This window comes from Canis lupus, chromosome 4, assembly GCF_003254725.2.
Source record: "Canis lupus dingo isolate Sandy chromosome 4, ASM325472v2, whole genome shotgun sequence".
NCBI lineage: Eukaryota > Metazoa > Chordata > Mammalia > Carnivora > Canidae > Canis > Canis lupus.
Window position 1 is genome coordinate 7,287,187 of NC_064246.1, and position 24,608 is coordinate 7,311,794.

At 45.1% G+C, this 24,608-nt stretch overlaps 1 protein-coding gene and 1 long non-coding RNA gene across 10 annotated transcripts in view; one reads left to right on the forward strand and one right to left on the reverse strand.

Moving 5' to 3' along the window:
* SIPA1L2 (signal induced proliferation associated 1 like 2) overlaps positions 1-18,912 on the forward strand; it is a 213,455-nt gene extending 194,543 nt beyond the window's left edge. For 5 of the 9 annotated variants that reach the window (XM_049108922.1, XM_025448672.3, XM_025448673.3 and 2 more), the window contains 5 exons: positions 2,211-2,342; positions 12,615-12,668; positions 13,232-13,355; positions 14,302-14,383; positions 17,587-18,912. In XM_049108922.1, coding sequence (XP_048964879.1) covers positions 2,211-2,342; positions 12,615-12,668; positions 13,232-13,355; positions 14,302-14,383; positions 17,587-17,733 — 539 coding nt within the window. In that variant the 3' untranslated portion in view covers positions 17,734-18,912. The remainder of the gene's footprint in view (positions 1-2,210; positions 2,343-12,614; positions 12,669-13,231; positions 13,356-14,301; positions 14,384-17,586) is intronic. The other 4 variants (XM_025448676.3, XM_035715159.2, XM_025448677.3 and 1 more) reach the window with 3 other exon arrangements.
* LOC112660924 (uncharacterized) lies at positions 14,150-15,994 on the reverse strand. The gene is made up of 2 exons (XR_003137315.3): positions 15,467-15,994; positions 14,150-14,374 (listed from the first exon to the last, which is right to left on the reverse strand). It is a non-coding gene; the product is annotated as an uncharacterized LOC112660924 (long non-coding RNA).
* Positions 18,913-24,608: the final 5,696 nt, after the last annotated feature.

Below are 24,608 nucleotides of genomic sequence, written 5' to 3' on the forward strand. Positions count from 1 at the left end.
GGATTCAAGTTTGTGCCTTGTCTCAATTACAGATGGCCACATATCATGGAATCTCCAGCAGCTCAAGAATCATTGGAGCATCCCAGGACTGCCAGTACTCCCTTGGTGTGGGGAGGGTGGCTCTTGGAGCACACAACTGCTGGAGGCGCATGCGGATTGGGGACAGGGATGTTAGCCTAGTGCCCCTTTCAGTTTGCATTCTGCCCCTCTTTTCACCTGGCTCCTGTGAGAGCCGGAAAGGATGGTGTTGTCTGGTGGGGGCTGGGAACAAGGTAGACTGCACAGGCAAGCATGTCTTTGGCTTGATTTTAGGCTTTATGATGCCAGAAGCTCAGGTGAAGGATTGTCTAAAAAGGCAAAGAAAATCCTCAAGTTTGCATTTCTTAGTAAAGCATGACTGTCAGAGTATACTTTCTATAGAAATGTTCATTTAGCTGAATAATTCTCCAGTCCCAGCTGTGTTCTTCTCCAGGGAGGGAAGGAGAGGCAGAGGGAGCAGGTGAGTGCCCGGGGACACATAGGTTATAGCCTGCCTGATGCACCCTTCACGGGGCTGCCACTCTCTTCACCTTATTGGGTCACGTGGAAATCAGTAACAAATACAACTGCCACCCAGTCAAATAATCCCTGTATGCTGAGTGGAAAACCTGCTTTAAGCAAAGCAGCCAGTGTGTTTGAAAGACAAAAGAAGTGATAGCAGATCCCTGGGCTTCCTGACCTTTCTGCCTGGAGGTTGAACCCTAAACTTCTGATTGAAGCCCTGAGGCTTGGGAGGGGCTTCAGCCCAACTCTGCTCAGCTCCTTCCTCCCTGGGTCAGGAGAACATGGCACTCCTGGCTGGCACTCCAGCTTTGCTCCTTATGTAGTTCCTTGTTTCCCCCGTGGCCTGGACGAGGACTGAACATGTAGACCACGTACAAATGGTTCTTGTTTCAAAGAAGATGAGCCTGTGGCAAGGGAGCATGGCAGGAGCGGTGCAGACAGAGCATCCGTAACTGGATTCCCTTCACAGTGGGGGCCAGGACTAAGTTGTTTTTGTATTACCATGGCTAAATGTGGTAGTGCTGAAAATAGCATGATTGGGTGGGTTTAGCAGCACCGTGTGGAGGAAGGCTGAGAGCTGCCCGTGAAGGTATCAAGCGGGTGGAAGACCGTTAGTGCCCTTCAGGGTCAAGGTCAAACACCACTGCTTGCTCTCCCTCCAGATGCCAGCATTTCACAGCTACCCCAAAGGGTGTGGGAACAAAAATTGCAGGTGCCTTGGGTTAATTATGCCCCTTACTTAACTTAATTGCAGGCTCAGCCAGCCAGGTGGTCATTATTTTGATTGGTCTCATTAGGCAGATGTGTTCGCAAGCAGCTGCTTGCGACGTTTTGGGCAGGTTCAGAAAAAGATATGTCAGAGAAAGTCCAGTTGAAGCCTTTGAAAGATTTGTCCTCAGATGCGTAGTGAGTTCTAACGAGTTTTATCAATGGCATAAACACTTCAAGTCCCGTGATGACAGGTGAAAAAAGAAAAACCTAAAAGGTCAGTTCATACAGACAAAGGACAGACGAAATTCCATGGTGGACGACGAGGTGTTTCTGGTTTAGTTGGTGATCAAGCTGGCGCAGTGAGGCGGCACAGCAGTCCAACCACCGTATTTGGGCATAGCATGAGAAAAGACTGTGTCTTCTCTTTCTGGCCTGTTAATGAAGGCAAAGTTAGCCCTTCTGCATTTTTATAATAAACTGATAACTGGGGCATCTTGAACGTGTGGTGCTCAGGAAGCTTTTTAAACCATCAGGCTAGAGAGAGACTGTACCAAATCTTGTGTTCAATAGAAGTTTGCAACACTTGAAAGGGGGAAGTAATGCCTACAGAAAACAGGAATCGATCCTGCAGCTAGTCCAACTCAGATGGATGTCCCCACGAGAAGCCTGCCCTGGAAGGAAACTGTCAGATTTCAATACTGTACCATCCAGCTAGTCCTTTCTGGAATCTCTTCCATCTCAGCATGTTGCTAGCCAGCCTCTAAATGAGTCAGTAGGTCGTGCTTCTCTACAGACTTCAGTCTTTCCAGCCATGTGTCTTTTGGATAACTGCACCATGCTATCCCCTTTCTCACTGGGGGCAGAGGGTCTGCTGGAAGAAGTCCCTGGCCCCTCGGAGGGGCTGCCTGTGCCCTGCACTACCATCCAACTGACACTCCTGTTTTGTTTCTGTTCAGATGAGTTCTGGTTCTCCGATGGGTCCTTATCGGATAAGTCCAAGTGTGCAGATCCTGGCCTGATGCCCCTCCCGGACACGGCCACGGGCTTAGATTGGTCCCACCTTGTGGACGCAGCACGGGCATTTGAAGGTAAAGACTCGCAGCCTCCAGGGCCTGGGGCGGCCACGTAGGGAACATGGCTCTATTTGGGATTGTCTGTGTTAATGTTTCGGATACTTGGCACATCTTCATGGATGAAAACAAGCAGGGGAAGGCCTGAGCTGTGACTAAGGATATTTCCTTGGAGACACCATGCCGTTTTGTGAAATGAGCACTAGGCAGAGGACCCCAAACCTGAATTCCAGATGAGGCCCCAGCTATGACCTGGGACAAGTCACTCTTCCTCTCTGACCTGTTTTCTTACCTGAAATGTGGAGGTTGTATACATAGGGCATAGATCATCTCTTTCCTCTGAGTGTGATGAGGGAAGCTAGAGAGGAAAGGCCTTCAGAGGCTGACACTGCCTAGCTTGGCAAGATGGGCACACACGAGGTGTGTGGTGGCTTGGCATAAACGCAGGTGCAACATGATCTGCCCAACCCAAGCCCCTGGCCCTCCCTGTCTGGGCCTCAGCTTCCTCCTCCAACAGTGTGGTCCCTGAGAGTAGCTGGGCACACTCCTCTCAGGACCCGTCCAGCTGCTACACTGACGTGAATTTTAGAAGGTTGAAGCTGCTCCGTAGGAAATACCTTTTTTCCAGCTCGCAGGTCAAGGTAGACCCAAACAAGGAAGATGCTTCACCTACATCCTCAGGACCTTACCTGTGGGTAAGAAGAGAACAAATGACCCGGGATTATGATCTTTGCCATTTGCCGATGCTGTTCTTCTAAGATTACAGCTGCTCCTGGGGTGACTGGTAAAACTGACAAGGGACACAGGGCCATTTCAGTAGGGCCTGTTGAAGAATCCCCATGCACCTGGGCCGCAGCGTCCAGGTGGAGTTCAGTGTTCGAGGCCGTCCCCACGGGAGGGGCTGCAGCTGCCTGAGCAACCCATCTCTTCTCTCCTGCTCCCCATCGACTTATCTTCCTTCTTAGGCTCTGGCAGCTTGCCCCCCATCCCCCATGCTGTCCAAGCTTCATCTAGGAAACAAAGGCAGGTTCCTTTTCCAGGAGTGGCAGGTGGGCTTCCAAGTCAGGCTGCTTTACTTACCCCTCAATCTTAGCAAGCTTGCCCTGCCAGGGCAGCCCGCCAGTAGATTTGCTGTAAGTTACTGAGATCTTTGTCTTTAGGTAGGTAAGCTTTGCAGGTGGGGGGTGGGGGTGGGGGGAGGCGAAGGCTACTAGCAAGTTAATTCAGATACCGGGGACATTTAGCTCCAGTAGATAAGTAAAGCAAAATTCTGTTAGGAAACTTCTGAAAAATGAACAGGCTCTTACTGCTCCCTTAATAGGAGTGAGGGTCTTTGGTTCACCACCTTGCAAAGTACTCCACATGGAAGCCTCAGAATGCCCCATCTGCTCTGTGATGCAGTCTTCATTCCCTTGACATTACCCGAAGTTGGTTATAGAACCCCAGGCCCATGGCCCAGTTACTTCTGTACTTCCAAAATGACCTAGATGCAACCTTGCCCCAAAGGGCAAGAACATGGTCTTTACCTCTGTCTAGAGCAACCCAGGCAGCAGGTAATAGCATTTTCTCTGGCATGTTCTGAACACACTGTGTTGTCTTACTGCCCCCAGGAGAATATAAGAACATCTATTCTGTTCTCTGCAGTGTTCTCCACAGCATAAATATTTGCATGGTACTTACCACACTGAATTTTGCTTTATTCACTTGTCTGTGTCGTCTTATTAGGTGATGAATATCTCAAGGGAAGGCTGCTTGTTTTATTCATCTTACCTTTATTTATCAAGCACACAGTGAGATAACTAAATGAGAAGAGCTAGTCCCAAGGAGTACGTAGGTATCAAATGCACAGGACACCTGAGCTATACCAACTCAGGGCATAGTTTTTGACCTCTGAAGGTCCTTTGCATTTTATGCTCATTTTTCAGATTTAAAACAATATTTATCGGTTTATCTCTGGATCCACACACTAACCCCCCCCCCCATTTTTATCTGTGCTTAGTTCCCTTTTACCTCTTCAGAATAAAATTACTCCTGTGAAACGGATCTTGTCCGGAGACAGGCTAAGTAAGAGCAGGAAGTGGAAGAAGCAAAATGGCGCATATAGCCAAGATTAAGGTATCAACCTCAAGACTCTGGTCATAGTCATGGTCAGCTGCTGGGCTGTGGGCCTCGGACAAGTCCGTTAACTACCATAATGGCCACACATCGGGCCAAAAGTGGATGTTCGACGGTAATCCTCAGAGGTCCATGACTGCTTTAGGCTTCGTTCAGGTTTCTTGTCCATAAAATGAAGACCTTTACCAAAGAACACATAAGGCTTTGACAGTCGTAAGCCTCCACTTCTGCAGTCCTGTTCTTCAGAAAGTAGTTCTAAGCTGAAGTTAGAGTCTAGGGGGAAGTTGGCACCCGTAGAGCATGGCACCAAAAGCATGGTGTGGAAACACCAGATAACTGGTGCTCAGGTGCCAATGCAGAGAGAATGTGGAATTCTCTCTGCCCAGGGAGAGGACTTTGGCTGTCTGACCTTCCTGAAGTTTCCAAATGTTTATAGTTTGTATTTCAAAATTCCAGTTAATTTTCAGTGCTACCCTATAAGGCGGCATTCACCTTGAGAAAATTAACAGTGGGAATTTGCAACTCTAGACTTTTGCTAATCAGCTTCTCTTGTGTTGGTGTCAGTTCCACCCTGACATCCGCTGGTGTGGTGGCAAATGGGCATCATCAGTCACCTCGGCACTTTGGAGAGAAATGTCTTCACCGAGATAACCCAGTTGCCCTGCCTGTGACTTGATCTTTTCGTACCAGTTCCCAGAGCCATTTCTGAGCTAGACTAAACATGATAAAGATAGTCCAAAAAAAAAAAAAAAGGTGTCTGCATAATTGTTACACACTAATAAAGGCAGTTCAAAATGCCTTCCTGAGCTCAGAGCGATCTTGGAGTAATGCTGTGCCCATACATCAACATAAGTAGTCAACACATCTGAAAACACATTTCAAAAAATAGAATGTATCTGCCTATTAACACCATGACCCTTGTCGTATCCACCAATGAGATTCATCCAAGCAGGTATGCCTCTCCCCCGTTGATCAGTTTATGTTCTACACTTTGCATATGATGCATTTACCTTTGTTTAAGAGCTAAAATTGACACTGGATACATGAGTGTAAGAATTTAGATTTTTTACTATGCCATTCTAGAATAGAGCAGGAGCACCAATCTAATCTGCCCCAATCAGGGCTGCTTAAATATATACCAACTCTGTTGGTACATAACGGATACTCTGTTACCATGAGTGAGGCTTCTCCAAAAACAAGCATTTCCACGCGCTTCTGGCCACAAGGCAATGGAAATAGAATTAAGTAAGAAAAATAGAAGAAAAACACAAACAAAAAATTATCCCCATTTGGAAGACTCTTAATGTAATTCATAATCATTATTCTAAGCAGCATTTGGGAATACGAGGGCATTTTTTTCTTTTTAGTAAGTGATAATAAAAAGATGCTACCTATTAAAATCTTTGGATTGCAGCCAGAGAATAATCTTTAAACAAAAATGTACTGTTTTCAGAAACATATTTAAATGGGGAAAAAATACCCCATGAAAATTAACCAGGTTAACTATACTTCAAAAAGATTCTACAAAAGCTGCAAAAGCAAACAAAAAAGAAATCAAATAGATTTTTTTGTGAACTGGCAAATGAATTTTCAGTGCAATTTATAAATAAAATCAATGGTTAATTTTTTCCTAGGATATTTTTAAAGCAACATAACTGGTCAAAAAATGGAAAATACAAATGAACAAGAGTAGAATGAGAAAAGAAATGAGCATTCACCAATACATAAGAGAAATTAAAAAAATTATTAAGGAATGTCAGGTAGCTATATAGGAAGAAATATGATGAATAAAATAATTGGGTATTTCTTGCAAGAAAACAAAGGAGGGAGCATAAAAAACGTCAATGGCTCAAAGATGGAGGGCATCGAAAATGTTACCTGAAACTAATATGTTTAGAGTTCATTGTTTTCAAAGCTTAAAAAAATAGTGGTGTCCCCATATAAATTTTTCTTGAAATTCAGCAGCAGCCAGAAACAGCATGAGAGAATTCTTTCCTGCTAACACACAAGAAGAGAAAAATCCTAAGACAACCTCAGTCATTAATAGCAATGTCAACCTTAGATGAAATTCAGTAGGAGATTGGAAAGATTATCCATTGTTATTGGCAAGAGTTTAGCCAGTATAACAAAAGAAAAACTTCTATTACAAAAAGTTACAGTAAATGAAATAAGTAAATGTTATTGTACCGATTTCCCAAGAAGGGTGTATATACCTAGTAGAATTAGGACCTATTTCTTGATAAAAATTGAGATTTGAGAGATACCGTTAAAAACTAATGAAGAAGAACTACTTTATTCCCAGTAGTTATAAAATACTTAGTGGGAAATGGTTTTATAAGCAGATACCTTCAGTCCAGAAACTAAACAGTGTCATCCGTTGAGACTCTGTCCTTTCATTCTGTAGTGAAATACTTGACATTTATACAAGCAATGCAAAGAAAAAAGGAATGAATTTTGGAGGTAACAAACCATTTATACATATGCTTCTGTATTTAGAAAATATGAAAGATAAAAAAGAAATTATTCAAATTAAGAGGACACTTACCCTGATGAGCACAAGTATAGAATTGCTGAACAGTTATATTGTACACCTAAAACTAATATAACACCATTACTTATACTTGAACTAAAAAAAATAAATTTCAAAAAAGAAAGTATCCAAGATTATAAAATAAAGTAGGTGAGAGATTTTAAAATAGATCTCATATTTTGTAAGCCTTGTCTCAAAGGGTTGTTAATTTTTTCAGTTACCTATTTCTGTATAAAAACCATCCCAAAATTTATGGCTGGGGACAAGGGCTTATGTCTCATGATTCTGTAGGTTGGTTGGGTTCCCTCTGGTTTCAGCTGGAATCACACATGCAGCCATATTCAGTGAGAGCTCAGCTGGAAGGTGACTTCACTGATATGTTCAGCTGGTCTCTGGCTGGACCCCTGTCTCCAGCATGGCAATTCTACTTCTTCCCATGTGACTCAAAGAATCCAATCAGGAAAGCAAAAGCAGAAGCTACATGATGTCTCAGGGCCTCCTGGTCTGGGAGGACTCAGAACATTGTATCCCCCACATGCTATTGGTCAAAGCAAGTCCCAAAGTCAGCTGAGATCCTGGAGGTGGGAGGTAGGCTCTGCCTCTTGGTGTGAGGGCTACCATGTGCCCATAACAGTGTTTGTAGACAGAAGGCACCCTAGCTGTATCTGCAATATCAAATTATACGTTCTTTGGAAATTAAGCCATATTAGAGTTCTAATTTGAGAAAGCAAAGGACATTTCAGTAACTGGAAAGTCCTATATACGCAAAGAACTGATGGGAAGCTTATGGTCAAGATGATGAATCAATTCATTTCCTGAGTTAATGTGTAGATTTAGTACAACTTCAATTCACATATCTAAAGGATATGTTAAAAAGCTTAATTGCATCTAGTTGGAAATAGATAAAAATATTCTACAAAAAGTCTACCGTAAATAATAATTAAACAGCATAGTAATGTTTCAAAAAAATAGAAATTAGTCTTCTTGGAGGAAGAAGAGTCCAGACCAAAAATCTGAATATAATTTAAACAGGAAAGGAATGTATATACTCCACTTGGATTTAGGATTTAGAAAAGTCAGTTCTAGAAACAGTAAAAGTAGGATTACTAGAAGCAAGGTAGTGCTTTAATTATTGCATAATGAGAGGACATACAAAATACAATGCCAGATAAAAGTATTTAAATATTTACATTTTTATGAACTTGAAAGAGAACATTCAGATAAACAGGAATATGAGGGAGGATTTGTAGTGAATGTGATGGGTAAAACCAGGCTCTCCCAAGTGTGTGGAGGGGCTCAACCAAAAAAACACCAAACCCCTGATAAATAAGCAGCCAAGGCATAGGGACGCACAGTCCTCAAAAGTAGAATTACAAAATTAAGTATTTGAAAAATGTTCAACCACACATAAATTCAAAATGACGATGAGGTACCAGCTCATATCTTTAGAAGGTGAAGAATGATCCCACACTCCAGGAAGCTATGAAGAATACTCAGGCCTGGTATCATTACAAAGACGGTATGATCCATCTTTTTATGCAGTATGACAATATGTAGCTAGAGCCCACTCTTTGACCAGAAATCTAATTCCTGAGAATTTGCTTACTGGAAATAGGTAGATAACCAAACTCCGCCTGTAAGACCAAATGTCAAAAAATCGGCACCTCTTTAATAAGCCTGTGAGGGAGAGGGTAACTCAAGGACAGTGAGCCTGTGCCCCTGCCTCCCTCTCCTGCGACAATCAAGTTCAAAAAATGGGGCCGCAGTTCATGTTTGTTTTAGTGTGTGTATGCAGTCCTTTTGTTTGTCGGGGGTGAGATGTGACCCTTTGCACATCAGAACACCTACATGAAATCTCTGATCTCCACAGTACAGTAAGGTCATGGCGTATAGGCCATGGAGGCCTCGTTCCCTGTATTGGGCGGGATAATGGAAGATGTGGGTACAGCAGATCCCATCCCCCTCAAGTGTGGGCAAGTGAACAGACCCAACCGGAACCACTGGCCGTGGGTCCAGCACTGGACCTGGAGCCGGGGAAGGGGAGCAGAGTCCCTTCAAAAGTGCTAGAATTTAAAATAGTTCTCATTTATCGAAATATCAGAAGCAGGCGATGAGTGGTAAGCATTTGCTGAACAGATGATGTTTTAAATGAAAACAGGCTTTCAGAGGTGAAGTTACAAATGAGTGCTGGGAGACTGAATTGCCACGTCCCACATGCCAGCAACAGCCCGGCTTCTCTTCTGGATTTCAGCCCTTTGTGGTTGGTGGTGACCACGAGCTGTCTGCCCGCGGGCACTCGGAGATGCGCGTGCCCCTGAGTGTCTGGGTGCGGTACACATGCAGAGCCGGCAGCTCGGATATCAGGCCCCACCGTGGGAACAAAATAGTTTATGGAAACGCATTTTTTAAAAAATACAAGTTTATGTTTTTAATATGAGGCTCCATATGCCCTTGGTCTTTAAAAAGAGAGTAATAGCATAATTTTTTTTATAATCACTGTTTTCATTGTGAAGCTGCAACTTAACCTTGACAAAGTTGCTGGTTACTGGTACTTGAACACTGTGTGTGTGTATATATACAAGCATAAACAGTGTGGTATACTGCATGACTCCCCAGGTGACATAATTAGTTAAAAAAAAAAACTGAAAAAAAAAAAAAAAAAAAAAAAAAAAAAAAAAAAAAAAAAACTGAAAAGAAAAATGCTATTTAGTTGAAAAATGCAAAGTTAATTTAATAAAGTAAATCAACTTAAATGATCTCAAAAGTAAGGAAATTGTCTCGGGCCAGCAACCGGAGCTGTACCTTAAATGAAGCATAATCCCAGCACTTTTCTTTGCTCATTACTGAGAGGCAGACTCTAGGCTATTATCTTGCAGCATTTATGAGCAGGCTGCAAAAGGCCTAAGCCAAAGTGTTTATGTCAAAAGTGCAATGTAACTTTTTTTTTTTTCTCTTTGCTGGTTGCCAGTTAAGTCAGCTTTCCACGATCTGATAAGCAGGGTGCTTAGAGTCAGTACCTTTAATTTCCTACACAGAGCTGTAAAGTTCCAGCTTCTCTGTAATTTGTAGTGATAGCAGAGACAGGTTAGAAGAGCTTTGTTTGTGCAAATGGGTTTGGTTGAATCCAGCCTCATGCTTGCATGGCCGGGCACAGGTACCTTTCTCCTGCTCCTCAGCAGACACGACTAATCCATCAGCCACCCTCCTCCCTGAGGCAGGCTTGGCCTTACTGTTCTCTGAGTGCTCTAGGCTGCCCAGTTGGGCCATGGGAGTTCATTGCCAGCAACTGTTGTGCCAACTCAGCTCCAGATTGATGCGGAATATCTGGTTGACTTCATCTCCTTGTGTAGTGCCAAATGCAACCAAGAAATTGCATTGAAATAAAGTTTTTCTAAGATTATTTAAAGGATTGAGGTGTTCCATATGTACTCATTGCCTGGTGTCTCCCCCCCCCCCCCTTAGCCAGGTGTTCTTGCACAGAGGAGAACAGGAAGGAAAAGAAGAAAAGGCTATATATGTGGATTGTGGGGATTGTATCTGCTGCGCTAACCATTTATGTGAAGCTCAGACACGGTTTTCTCTCTGCCGCTTGATTCAGTGTCAGTAACTACTTGGTTACTGAATATTTATCATCACAGAAATAAGCTGTCGAAGAATAAAGCTTCCACTGGAAACTGTCACTGAGGTTAGCTATTTTACAGAATAGTTTAGTGTCTGGACTTAATCAAGCAGCATTCTGTTTGGATTTCAACATCCCAGCTTTCCAGATCCAGAGTGAAATCCTCTTTGTGAAATTACAGTGCTGGCAAACCCCCCCTTTTGGCATCTTGCCTTCTGACCAGTAGGACCTTGTTTCTCCCCAAGGAATGCTTGAATGACTGCCAGCAACCAGTTCTGTTTCTGTTAAATATGTAGCTATTTTATCAATTAAGGTAAAAATAGATGGAACAAGCTAAGACATTTTCATCCAGGTATTTCGGCTTGACCATCAGACTCATATATTAAGAAAGATGGAAACGAACCAGATTATCACGGGATCATGTAAAACCTGGATGAGTCAGTGGAACTCTTTTATGAAAAAGTGAGAAATAGAAATTCTTTATCTGTTTTGACATTCATTTTTTGTCAGTAAATTTACTGTAGAATAAAAATATATCTGCGGTTCATTTTTTTTTAAGTGTGAGGTATTATTTGGGATCATCACAGAACAGAGAGTTATCTTGGATGTCAGGACAGCCCTAGACCCTCCCCACCCACCCCTGGAGCTGCTCAGCCCCAGCTAGCTACTATGCCTCATCATTCCTGCCCCCACCTCTGCCATTCGCATCTTGTCACGTGTAGAAGTAGGCACCCAAATTGTGCTATTAATCTTAATTAAGTTACAAATTATTTCATCATATGCACAAATCCTACTAGTCAGTACCAAACTGGGAATATGATTGTCTCTCAGGAACGCATAGTTACAGAATGTCCATCATCTTGTAGGTTTGAAGTGTGGAGATGGACATCCTTAAAGCTTTATAGGAGTATATGTTGAAGGACATCTGTGTACCTACCACAGATGTTGGGAAATCTGCTGTAGGAAAGCAGGCTGGGCCGGAGAACTCCCTGTGCCACTGATCATGCAGTGCACTCAGCACTGCTTCCAGGAGGGCCCAGGCCTCTGGTGGGTGCTTCCAGCTTGCTTTCCTTCATGTGCCCTGGCAGCCTCCACCATTCTTTCTAATTAACAGGAAGTGCAATACCCACCATAAACCAGACAAGCAGGTAGCCTCATTAGGAGACTCGTCCAGCAGCCAGAGGGAGTCAGAGTGGGATATTATTAAGAACAGAGCACCCCTGACATGGACCCAAGTGCAATTTCTCAGCCATTAATCAAATCATATGAAAAAGACACCACAGCACTAATACACCTGCTATATCCCTTGGATTCCAACTGTAGATGCCTATATGTGCCTGTGCACCAAGGAAAGAGACACCAGGGAATGGGGGAAGTAGATAATAAGATACATTCCTGGTTCTCACCTCCACCTTGTGCAAACATGGGACTGCTCTGCATGCCATTTGGCATTTCTGGACTGATAGTCTTGGGTCAGTGTTCAGCCACCAGAGCTGAGCCTGTCTGGTGCCTGTTTCAGAAAATACTGCCTTTCCTGCCTGGCTCAGGAATCTTTGAATGTGAAAGTACTGGTGCCAAGAGTAGAAATGGTCCAGTCCCAAGATAAGGCAGTGTAGTCACACTGATCATTGTTACCACTGCTGTTTCTAGTAAGAGTATGTAGCTGACCTCGCTCACCACCACTATTCTATGTTCACGGAGTGGATCATTTCAGCAAACCCAATGGGCACGTGTTCTTAGGGTTGGGCTTGCATGTGTGAGGCACACCACTTCTCTTCATCATACACGAGAGCGTGCGTCCAGCCAGGACCGTTCACATGCAACGTTGAACCACATGGTTTGGCATCATCTGTTATTGGCTGTCGAGGGCCATGCCTCCTTCAGCACGACAGGTGCACATGCACACCAGCACACGCACAAGCACAAGCTCTACAGGACCCCATTATTTGAGTCTTGTGTGTGCCCCAGAGGCTTCCAGGTGTGTAGAGATGCCACTGTTCATAGGAAATTCTAAATCTTATTTCAGGTCTTGACTCAGATGAAGAACTTGGGCTGCTCTGTCACCACACGTCCTATCTAGGTGATTGTCCGGGGCTGACCACGGGCTCCGGATGTTCTGTAACCTTTTCTTTCTATTTCACGTGTCTGCACGTCTGCATGGTTATATCTGAGCTCAGAGGATTGGCACACACAGGGGCCGTGGGGCCCGGCTGCTGTGTCTCAGGGATCCCCCTCCCACCCCGGTTTGGGGACTGCTTGAGGAGAGGTCTGTCTCCTCGGTTCTGTTAATCAGCGACGCCCTTCTTGCGTGCCAGCCGGCTGCTTTGGCATTTCTTGGGATGTGGAAGGAAGAAAGCGAATTGGCTCTAGCAAATCCAGTATCTGCTAATTGTCCCCCTGGCTGTGATGTGCGCATGCCATACAGCCCCCAAGGACAGCCAATCCTCATGCTTTCTGATTGTCAGCAGCTTGCCTGAGTCCGTTTATCTTTGTTTTGTTTAAAACAGGGCAGTAACTGATTGGGAGGTGGGGGCGGCGTGGGGTGGGGGTGAGGGTTAGTGACTAAATTCGCTTGCACAAACGTCACCTTGCAGTGCAGCCAGTACTCAACTGCCTTGGCGTGTGTGTGTCTCCCCTCCTCAGACCAGAGAGTGGCATCCTTCTGTACCCTGACGGATATGCAGCACGGGCAGGACCTGGAAGGCGCGCAGGAGCCGCCTCTATGTGTAGACCCAGGCAGTGGCAAAGATTTCATGGACACAGCTGGGTATGTGAGCCCCTGGGGAGCCTCCCCCCACCCCCCGCATCTCCCCAGGCCCCTGGGTAACGGGTTCAGCGAAGCCCTGGGCCACGAGGAGATCACATCCAGCCTGCATCCCCTGGACCTTTAGGATCCAGACCCGGGACTGAGTGAGGCTGACCTTCCCCCTACCCTGCCGGGGTGGGCAATCCTTGCCTGCTAAGACATGTCACCTGGGGCTCAGGGTGACCAGGATCTCTGACAGAGAGAGGGAGGGTGTGGACCAGGCTTGATGTCTGCCCATAATTGCTGCCACAGCCCTGGGATGGACAGGGACCTTGGTGATCAGTCTCCTGCTGCCAGGCTGCAGGTGCGGACCTGCCGAGGACACAGCTCCCCCCAGAACCCCAGCCCATGACCCAGCCTCACTTGAATGAACCATCCCATTCCCCTGTATTTTTTGACATTATCCCCACAGAGTATATGTTCTTTACCTGATTCCAATTTTTATATGGACTTGTGTTACTATTAACTTGCTCATTCATCTTGGTAATAAGCTTCATGATATTTTCTTGACTGAGAAAAACAAATTGGTGAAATCGATTATGTATTTGGTTCCCAGGACTTTATTGGTCTTCCGAGTCTCAGTTGGATAAACTGATTTAGATAATCTATCTTCTGAGTTGTTGTTGGTTTGGTTTTTTTGTTTGTTTGTTTGTTTTTGTTTCTAACCAGCATCTATGGTTGTAGAGATTCTGAATCCCTTTTTAAATCAACAGAGACTCAGAAGGGATTTTCCACCAAAGCAGCAATATGTTCCCTTTCCAAGTCTGACATGATATTATTTATTCCCTCGCTGGGCACTAAGCACATGAAATAATTCTCTGAGTGCAAACTTTCCCAGCAAGAGTACTGAGTGCTGCGTCTTCACTCCAGTGGCCTTGAGTCTTTCTGACTACCCCTTCTTCCCTAGGGAGCGGTCTCCATCCACACTGACCGGGAAGGTCAATCAACTGGAGTTGATTCTTCGACAACTGCAGACTGACCTTCGGAAGGTAAAGAGATCCATTGCAATCCATAATCAGAGCTCTATCTGGCACAATCCACCCCTTCCAACTGGTAGAAATAAAAACGAAAATACTCAGGAAAGATGAGTGCCCTTGTCAAAGCCAATGATTAATAGAAACAGACTCATAAGGTCTAATTCTGCGTTCTGGCCTCCAGCTCATTATTTTTCACTGTTAGGGGGGCCCAAGGATCGCTGGAAATAGGACTCAGTGAGGGTGAGCCCTCTGGACGGCCAGTCCTCAGAGCGAGGCAGAAACACGCAGGCTAGTATTTTTTGGTTCAGTGAGTGACCAGTTGTATCAACTGTTTATGAACTGACCTGAGGGGAGTTAGTTACTGCCAGAAAGCCTGTTCTTCCCGAGCTATTACATTCCCCCTGAGTCAGCTACGTGACCCTCACAACATCTGCCCTCCATGTCCACATGTGTATGGTCGGTCCTCCAAAGAAATTAGCTAATTCCTCACACATTTGCTGTGCCCTTGTGCTATCACCAGCACTGTGCTGGGTCACCACTGTGCTGTCCATGGGAATGGAAGGGAAGGTGACAGTGGGAGGGTGTTGGGGAGATGTCACAGGAAGGATTTTGTTACCGTTTTGTTTATGGAAGAAGGGAGAAATCACAGCCGGTATCAGTGCTGGTAGAGGGATCCATTTAGGAAGGAAGTAATGGCAGGAATAGGGGGAGCCAGAGGGTCATGCCCTGACCTAGGGCACAAAAGGACTGGCCTTGATTCAGAGTGGGGACAGTTTATACATAGTACCAGAGCAGAGCAGGGTGCGGTGGTGTGGGTGTGTGCATACATATGTTCACATACACATTGAGATAAATTGACAGAGTTCCCCTCTGAAGGTTTCTTTTTTTCCAGTCATGAGGTGAGAGTGAGAGGTGATAGGAAGGAGTAGGAGGGGTTTGAGGTCAGAGGGTAGGTGTAGAGTAGTGAGTAAATTTACTGGGTGTATTTGATAGGATTGCCAAGCAAGGCTGAAGGTCCATTTGAATTTGCAGCCTCAATTAAAGCCATCATCTGTTGGCAAAGTTAGCTGTTTCTCTCCAGCTCAGATGACTTACGTGTCCTGGTTTGCCTGGGACGGAGAGACTCCAGGATACAGAACCTCCAGAGCTAGAACCAGAAATGTCCCAAGCAAACTGGGACATCACCCTGCCCCCAGCTGTGGGCACAGGATAATTGGAAAGTTGAATGTAATCAGTGTTAAGAGTTTAGACAGGAAATCAAGACGAGAAAGAGAGAGAGAGAGAAAGCCCCTGGGGTATCTATAGGATGGGATTAAACTGAGGATTCTAGGGTATAAGCTGGGTGAGGAGACATACTGTCCCTGCAGGGAACATAAAAGATAAGGTTAGACATTAGATAACTATTGGAGGTGTGGATACTGGAGAAATTATTCTGAAAGAACAAGAGGTGGTGAGTGGGACTTGAGAGGCTGAAGCATCCCAAAAGCTATGCAGTTTTATAGGTAATGGCAAGGTACAGGATGGCCGTGGGAGCAGGAGTTGGGGAGAGGTGGGTTTCCAGATCACAGAGAGGAAGTGGTGGAGAGAATGGATTGTGTGGAATGTCTGAGTGGCTTTGGAACCATCAACAAACAGGACAGGTGGTAGGGGAGAGAAGAGCAAACCACATTCTAGAATCTTCCATTAGTGATGGGAGGGACTGGAGACAGAGTGAGCAGGGGTGGCAGGTCACACTTCTCAGAGAAGCTGAAGTTTTAGGGAAATAACTCCCTGGGCACTGGGGGACAAGCTGTTTGCTGGACCACCAGGGCCCAAGTCTTCCAACTACAGGAACACACCCTCTCTCCCCTTCATGAGCAGCCAGGGAGTGGTGTTGTCAGGAGAGTAGGGATTCACTTAGAGGTGTGAGGATGAAGGGAATTTGGGGGAAGAGGTTGAGAGTTTCAAAGGTTTTCATGGACTGGTTCCACAGGTCACAAAGGAGCAGAGGAGTCTTGGAGACGCAGGCCACCAAGTGGCCTCAGGCACGTGGGATGCTCTGAACCATGCTGGGATGCAAATCCTGGGACAGGGACCCCCAAAACCACCAAGGAGAGTCCAGGCAGAAGGAAAGGAGTATTGAGCTTTGTCCTCATGTGATACTCATGCCTCCTCATGTGACTGGGGTCCCTTAGCAGTGACGCGGGCAGTATTGTGGGTGCCTGGGCAGAGGTCTGGAAATAGAAGCAAACCTCGAGGGAGGTGCCAGACATGCCAACAAAAGCCACAGCCCCTACAGTTCACCCCCCAAGAGTGCTGGGCACAGCACAGCGGGTGGTGTCTGTAGGATTTAGCAGTCAAGTTAGATCCCACTTTTAAAAAAAAACCAATTGTTGCAATCTGACAATGACCTCTTTGTCTGTTTGGAGCAAGACATGCCTTTCAGCACTTGGGAATTGAAACTCAGGGTTGTACCTCAGATGTGATTCTTCTGGAAATTCTTGATTATTTTCACATAGTGTTTAGTGGCAAACTCTGAAGGTCACAGGACACACACTGTAGCAGGAGAGCTTACAATGGAGTGAAAGGCCCAAGTACTTACTTTATTAGAAACACACCTCGGGGGGCACCTGAGTGGCTCAATGGTTGAGCATCTGCGTTTGGCTGGCTCAGGTCATGATCCTGGAGTCCTGGGATCAAGTCCCTCCTTGGGTTCCCCACAGGGAGCCTGCTTCTCCCTCTGCCTATGTCTCTGCCTCTCTCTGTGTGTCTCTCATAAGTGAATGAATAAAATCTTTAAAAGAGAGAGAGAGAAAAGAAAAGAAAGAAAAGAAAGAAAAAAAAAGAAAAAAGAAAAGAGAAAGAAACACACCTTGGACCAGCAGCAATGAGGGAGTTGGTGCAGAAAGTTCGTGCATTTGTTCAAGGTCTGTCTTTTGAGCTCCTCCTGTGATCTCTCTGATTTGGACAGAGGAAGAGGTAAACTGTGGCTAATAACCTGCCCCAAATAACAGCTAGGTTGATACCTGTCGCAGGCCAAGGAGAGTGAGAGGAAATAATACACCAGGGTTGTCCCCCTCGGCCCCTCCATCCTGGGCTGACACCATGTGCAGGCCAGCCACCTGGGAGGAGGTGACACCCCGTGTCCCCACAGAAGCGAGGGTGCTGGGTGTGCAGCTTGGGGACAGGGGACGTGCCGGCCCATGCGTGACCCTGTCTGTGTGCCCTCTTCCCAGGAGAAGCAGGACAAGGCGGTCCTGCAGGCCGAAGTGCAGCATCTGCGCCAAGACAACATGCGGCTGCAGGAGGAGTCCCAGACGGCCACCGCCCAGCTGCGGAAATTCACGGAGTGGTTCTTCAACACCATCGACAAAAAGTCTTAACCCGGCCCTAGCCCACCGGGGGTCGTGGGGGAGAGGCCCCGAGCGCCCCCCGCCGCCCCCCACCCCGGGAACCCGCAGATGCGCGGTTTCTCAGTGTGCTTGCAGCCAATCGTAGATGTTTTTGCTGTTCCACCCGTCTAGCACCATTCACCCCCGCAGGGGAGGGAGGCGACTCTTTCCCTGAAGCCACCTGGTGACAGCAGCGAGGACAGCGAGGCCGTGTGCACACGAATGTAACCCCTGGTGTCAAGATGAATGTAAACCCTGGCGTCGGTTTGGCCCTCCGTGTGGGGGACCCCACTAGAATGGTGCTCTGGCGCGGGCGTACCTCAAGAGGCAGGAGAGGAGGGGCTTCACCTCCTGTGGATCAGGTGACCTGGTAGCGATGTTAAAAGCAATTGACTAGTTTGGGCTTTAGTATTGTAAAATAAACCCGGAAGCAAATAATCAGACATATACTTTAATGTTAAAGGTGCTCTATTTTTTTGGATGTACAGTAGTTTTATTTCTCACAGCCACATGATCATAGCAATAAGAAAGAGGCATAGTAAATAGTTGGAGAAGCCGTGTCGGGAAAAATGAAAACAAAAAAAAGCACTGATGTCTTTACCGCTAGTTTGAATGCAGTTAATTTAGAGGCCTATTTATTTGCAGGAGCAAACGGTGCCTGAATATTAACAGTGTTCTGATTTAAAAAAAAAAAAAAAAAGCTACATATGCCTTGTCTATGGCTCAGTAAGCAGTCCCTTCAACTTAGTTCACTGTGTATAGTCAACGCTCTGCGGAGAGAGGCGCACGCCTGCTTGCCCTCCACCCTCCCGGCCGGCCGCGGCCAGCCAGCCGAACCCCGTGTACACAGACGCCAAATTTGTTTATCTTTGTACAGAAGCTTTGATGAAGTGTCTTGTATTTAACCCCCTTATTTAAGCTTATTTAACCCTAAATTGTTAATTTTATAAACTTTGGTTTGACCTGCACTACGATGAGGGAGGTGTAGGCAGCAGCCAGCTCCGGGAGGACGGGCTTGCCCGGGTCGGATTGAGAAGCAGGGCGGGAAACTCTAACAACTGGATGCTGCTAGCAACGAGTCCTTTGTATTGCTTTACCATTTTTAACTGTTCTATTTGAGATGAACATACATTTTGCTTTTTTAATAAATGTTCAAAAGAGTCCACATCAGTCACGGTGTTGTCAGGTGAATGTAGATTTTTAGCATCTGTGTGTCAATAATTTGAGTGTATGTGAATTTGTTTTGGGCCGTTTGGCATCGTAATCTGTACTGAATACTGCTTCGCCGCCTTATTATTGAATCCCCAACTCATTCGAAGTAAAGAGTAACTACTATTAATAGCTGCCGTGGTCCACACACTCTTCTCTGCACGTTCCATTGGCGGGATTCCCATGTTGCAGCTCAGGAAACTGAGGCTCAAGTGAAATGATTTACCCCAGCCAGGAATTGGGCATCGCTTACAAGAAAATACATGAGGTAAAGTGGTGGGAATTTGAAAAATAGTTGAGAAGAGGTAAACTATGAATTTGAATCAAATGTAGGATGAAGAAGATGCAGAAAGTGGGCCAAAGTGGGAGAGGAGCCATGTAAGGAGCAAATTTCTCAACCTTCTGAGAATAGAAATCATATGAAGAATTTGGAGGAAGGAAAGTGATTTCTAGAACTTACCCTAAAAGAGATGGGTTTTCATGGGCTTCACCTGAGAGTGTACTAAAAATATCCTTAACATTCCTATACCCAATGTAGGCATAGGCTTCCTAAGGCTGTTTCTTGAAGCCTCCCTGTGAACAATACAGCTGTGCTTCCAGAATGCATCCAGTCAGTGTATGTGGTTTTTCAGGGATTCAGGATGTTAATATGGGCCACAGAGATCTTTCCTGCCCCCTTCCTTTCCTGTCACTGTGTGCCAGGCACTGTGCCAGGAGCTGAAGAGCCAACCAACACAGGTCAAGACCCAGTAGGGCCTGTCTGCATGGGGCATGCAGTCTACATGGGGGTACAGATTATTTCAAAAGTGAGAGACGGAAATAAGGAATGACTGGGATGGCTTCCTTAAATAATCATTGTAACAGCTGACATTGTTTGGGTGGGTATGTTGTGCCAGGCACCATTCTAGCCTTTGATGTCTACACAGCAGCCTGTGGGATAATTATTACACGCAGTTCCTCTATACAGATCAAGAAATGAGCAGTAGTGTGCTCAGGGGAGACCCCCGTGGGTGGGAGACTTTAAAGGTGGGAAGAAAGCCAGCCATGAGAAGCTGGGGGGACAATATCCCAGATAGAGGGGACACAGAGTTCAAGGGCCCTGAGGCTATAGAAAGGGTGCACAGAACATACATAGTAATGAGGAAAGTGATAGGGACAAGTCAGAAAGATAGGTGAAGCCAGATCAGTAAAGAATGATAGGCCATGGCAGAGTCTGGATTTAGTCCTAAGTCAAAAGGAGGCTGATGTAGCAGGAAAGGAGCAAAATATATATAAAAAATAAAAGACTATCCGGACCTGTGAAGGAGAGTGGATCACCTAGGACAGGCACCTGCAAACTTCTGTGTGGGCCATTGTAGTAAATACTTTAGGGCTTGGGTATCATGTTTTGTCTCCGCTGCATATTTTTAAATTCTGATTACCCCTGAAAGCTGAAAGATCACTCCACTCTTAGCATTCAAGCCACCCACCAGCATAGCTGACCAAACCCTGGGATAAGAGAAAGTAGAAAAGAGAGACCAAGGCCACCGTCAGGTGGTTCAGTTGGTTGAGTATCTGACTCTTGGTGTCAGCTCTGGTAATGATCTTGGAGTCGTAAGATTGAGCCCCGTATCAGGCTCCCCACTCTTCAGATAGTCTGCTGGAGATTCTCTCCCTCTTAATTCACTCTCTCTCTCTCCAAAATAATAAATAAAATGTATTTATTAAATTCACTTAATTCACTCTCTCTCTCTCCAAAATAATAAATAAAATTTAAAACAGAAAAGCGAGAGCGGTCCCAGGAGGAAGTGGCACAGGCTGGGCTACAAGGAGGCAGGAAAGGCAGAAAAAAGTAGGTGGGTTACACTTGAACACTAGAACCCACAGAACTGCTGATAGGTTGGAGACAGGAGGGACAGTCTGATTCAGGGATAAGCTCTGATCTTCAGAAGAAGAGATGGGCTCCATGTTCACCAGAGAATTTTCCATAAATATGTCCAACTTTTAACAGAGGCTTCACAGCAGGTGGTCCTGAGAGTGTCATTGGCCAGCAATGGATGCGTGTGATATAGAGGGCAAGAAGAAGACAGGAAAGTTGACATGGTTTAGAGAAAAGAAGGGGATCCGACCAAAACCTAGCTGATGGAGGGCAATCCCACCTTCCTAAAGTGTACCTGGAGACAAAACCAAAAGGTATTTTTTGAAGAAGTGCTTCTCCGCCTACATTAGCAAAAGTTGGAATCATCTCTCAAGTCTGCTTCCAAAGGGCCATGCCAAAGAAGATGGCCAAAGTGATTTTGGCCTGTTAAACTTTTTTCAAATGGGGTGTTGCCAGTCAGCAGCCAAGCCATAGAAAAATCTCCTCCTACTCCCATAGTACATGTGGTTTTGTGCAACTTGGCATCCTAGTGAACACTGTCGGTTACAAAATGTACCCTCTACCAACTAGACACATTGACTCTCTGGAACATTCACCAAATACAAACTAATTAAATACTGGAATATATCCACTAAAATTATTTTTACTTTGGAATAATTAATATCCAGCAGGGTTTTTTTTTTCTAACCATATGGAGTGATCTATTATGTATTAAGGTCAGTCTACTATGTGACTGAATTAATTTGTATATTGGAGGCTTCCATTGTGCTATTCTCTATATCCTATCCAAGAGTAGGTTTATCATTAAAAATACAAGTTAAATTTGGGAGGAGCATAATACCAGTCCTGCCTTTGCTGATCTCACAGTTATCTTTTGAAATGCCAGGAGTTGGGGCGCCTGGGTAGCTTAGTTGGTTAAGCATCTGCCTTTGGCTCAGGTCGTGATCCTGGGGTCCTGGGATTGAGTCCCCGCATCAGCCTCCCTGTGGGGAGTCTGCTTCTCTCTCTGCCTGTGTCTCTGCCTCTCTCTGTCTCTCATGAATTAAAAAAAAAAAAAAATCTAATAAATAACCTCAGAACCTCTGAGGTCAAACCAATGTGTGTTCTTCAGAATTTCCAAGTTGGGCATGGGGGAGGGACAAAAAGAAGTGATAAAGATTTTTACAGTTGTTGCTTTGCTCCTTGGAATTACTGGTAAGAATAAGTTCTAGTCCGCTTGAATGTTTGTGGATTTGAGGCTTAAAAATTTAAAACCATTCCCCTAATCTAGTGTACACAGTTCTGGCGTGCTACTCAGTAGCGGAAAAGAAAGTAAGTAGAATTGACTGGGTTTCATCCAACACCTGCTTAGAGGCAGGTGGGAGGTAAATGTGTTTGTTTATGCTCCACAGGATGGAAAATGGTTAAGAAACCTGCCCAAATCCAAGGCATGGGTTAGGTTTCTGACCTGTGACCTCCAAATTAACCCAAAGACCAAGCTTCCTGACTATCAACAATAGGAATTAGGCAGAAGCTTAAGCACAGAGAAAAGACTCCTCATGAATTTTATAAAAAGCTTAAATCATCACCCTGAAGGCGACATTCTTGCATTTTGGCATAGAAGATTTGGGGGCTTATAAGTCATCTTTAAAAAAATCCTTTAAGCCCTTCCAGTTTATCTTAATATCAGAGAAGCACTGCCCTGTTAAATCCTTACCATCAAGGTTTGGGTACAGCTGTTAGCGTTTGCAGACTCAAAAACAACCAGCCTCTGGTTTTCATCTCTAATATCAGAGACCTGCCTAAAATGCACAGAGCAGCTTGGTTTTTCAGAATAGCAAAGAAAAAATAATCAGCTCCCTTGACATGCAAATGTCCTTTGGCTGCTAAACTATAGCTGAGTTATTAAAGAACAAAATTAAGGGTTAGACTACCAATATCCTGGGCATCAATACCCATCGATCGGAAGGTTAGGCACTGGTGATTTTGTTGTTTGAATATCAGCTGCTCTCCCAGGCTCCTCACATGCAGTGAAATCATGATGAAGTCTGTGTGCTCAGGGGGGATTCAGAGTGAGAGCATTTCAGTAAATTATCTGCCTCAACTGAATCGGTGCTGGCTCAGAATGGCTATAAATACACATCTGCAGATGGAGATTTCAGACCCTGGCAGTCTCCTCTATCACTGTGCATAACAGAAATAGGGCCCGGACGTCTGGGTTCTTGCCCCTCATCTCCACAACCATGATCAGTGATAGGAAACCTAGAGGGATCTAGCTGAATGCTTCATTAAATTGGAATAATTAAACATGGCAGTCATGTGCTTGTCTAGGATCTGATTAAACACCTTTGTAGAAGTCATTACAGAACCCCATCTGGGCTGAGGGCTTGCAAACAGCAGGCAGAGATTCACAATCCCCACTTCCATGACTGTGGGGTTCCAAGGCTGGGCATTCTATATCCCTTTAAATTAAGTACTTGAGAACCCAAATAGCACGATAGCATGATTCAGAAGGGAAGGTGGCGCATTCCTTCAGACCCAAATCAGTGGGTTTAGCCCCTCAACTCCTACTTGATTCTATTTTGTTGTTACTCTTGAACTATCTGAAGGCCATTGGTCAGCCAGTGTTGTCTTAAAACCATCTCATTTCTGAATGGCTGTGCAAAGCGGAGGCCTGGTAGTGACCCAGGTAAAGAGACTGGCATACGGAGCCACACTGTTTATACTGATACCACTGAGAAGAGCTCTGAAATCAAGCGTTTCTCCCTAATTTGACAGATCTTGTTCTCTTCTTTCGAAGCAAGAGCCTCTTAAGTGATTTGCCCTGAAATGTACAGCGGAAGTAAACTTGGCTGCCCTAATTATCTGTCTTACTGCTCGTATGAGGATTATTCCTGTGATTGATTTCCAAATGGAAAATTATATTTCTTAAATATTATCCAATAACGTGGCCACTTGTAGAAAGATGTCTACAAGAGGGGTGCCTGGATGGTTCACTTGGTTAAGCATCTGCCTTCGCCTCAGGTCATGATCTTGGGGCCCTGGGATCGAGCCCTGCATAGGCTTCCTGCTCAGTGAGAAGTCTGCTTCTCCCTCTGCCTGCTGCTCTCCCTGCTTGTGCTCACTCGCTCTCTCTCTCTCTTGCTCTTTCTCTCTCTCTGTCTCAAATAAATAAATAAAATCTTAAAAAAAAAAAAGATGTCTACAAGAACCCTCCCTCCTTTTGTCCAAAGAACAAATTTGGGTGCACAAACTTTGACCACATAAATACATTATATTAATGGATGTGAACATCAAACTTATAGATGTACACTTTATTTATAAAGGTATTTGCCAGCATAAATGACCATTTTCAATATTCTTGCTGGGAAAATTGAACTCATTCAGCCCTCCTGTAGTAACCCTTGTAGAAACCTTGTAGGCAGCTCTTGTAGAAACATGTTGCCTTTATTCTTCTCTGAGACATCATCGTGCATGGCCTTGTCCCTCCAGAGTTTTGCCTTGCAGGGAATCGTATTATAATGGAATGGACATGTGAAACAAGTATTGGCAAGATGGGAAGAAAATGGAACTCTTATGTGCTACAGATGAGAATGGGCAATGCTGGATGGAGCCACTGTGGAAAACAGTCTGGCAGTTCCTAAAACACTAAACCTAGATTGAGCATCTGACCTGGCAATTCCAATTCTGGTCATAACTCCAAAAAACTGAAAGCAGGAACTTGAAGAGATATGTGCACACCCATGTTTATGGCAGGATTATCGACTGTAGCCAAAAGAAGCCGAAAACCCAAGTGTCCATTGAGGGATGACTGGATAAG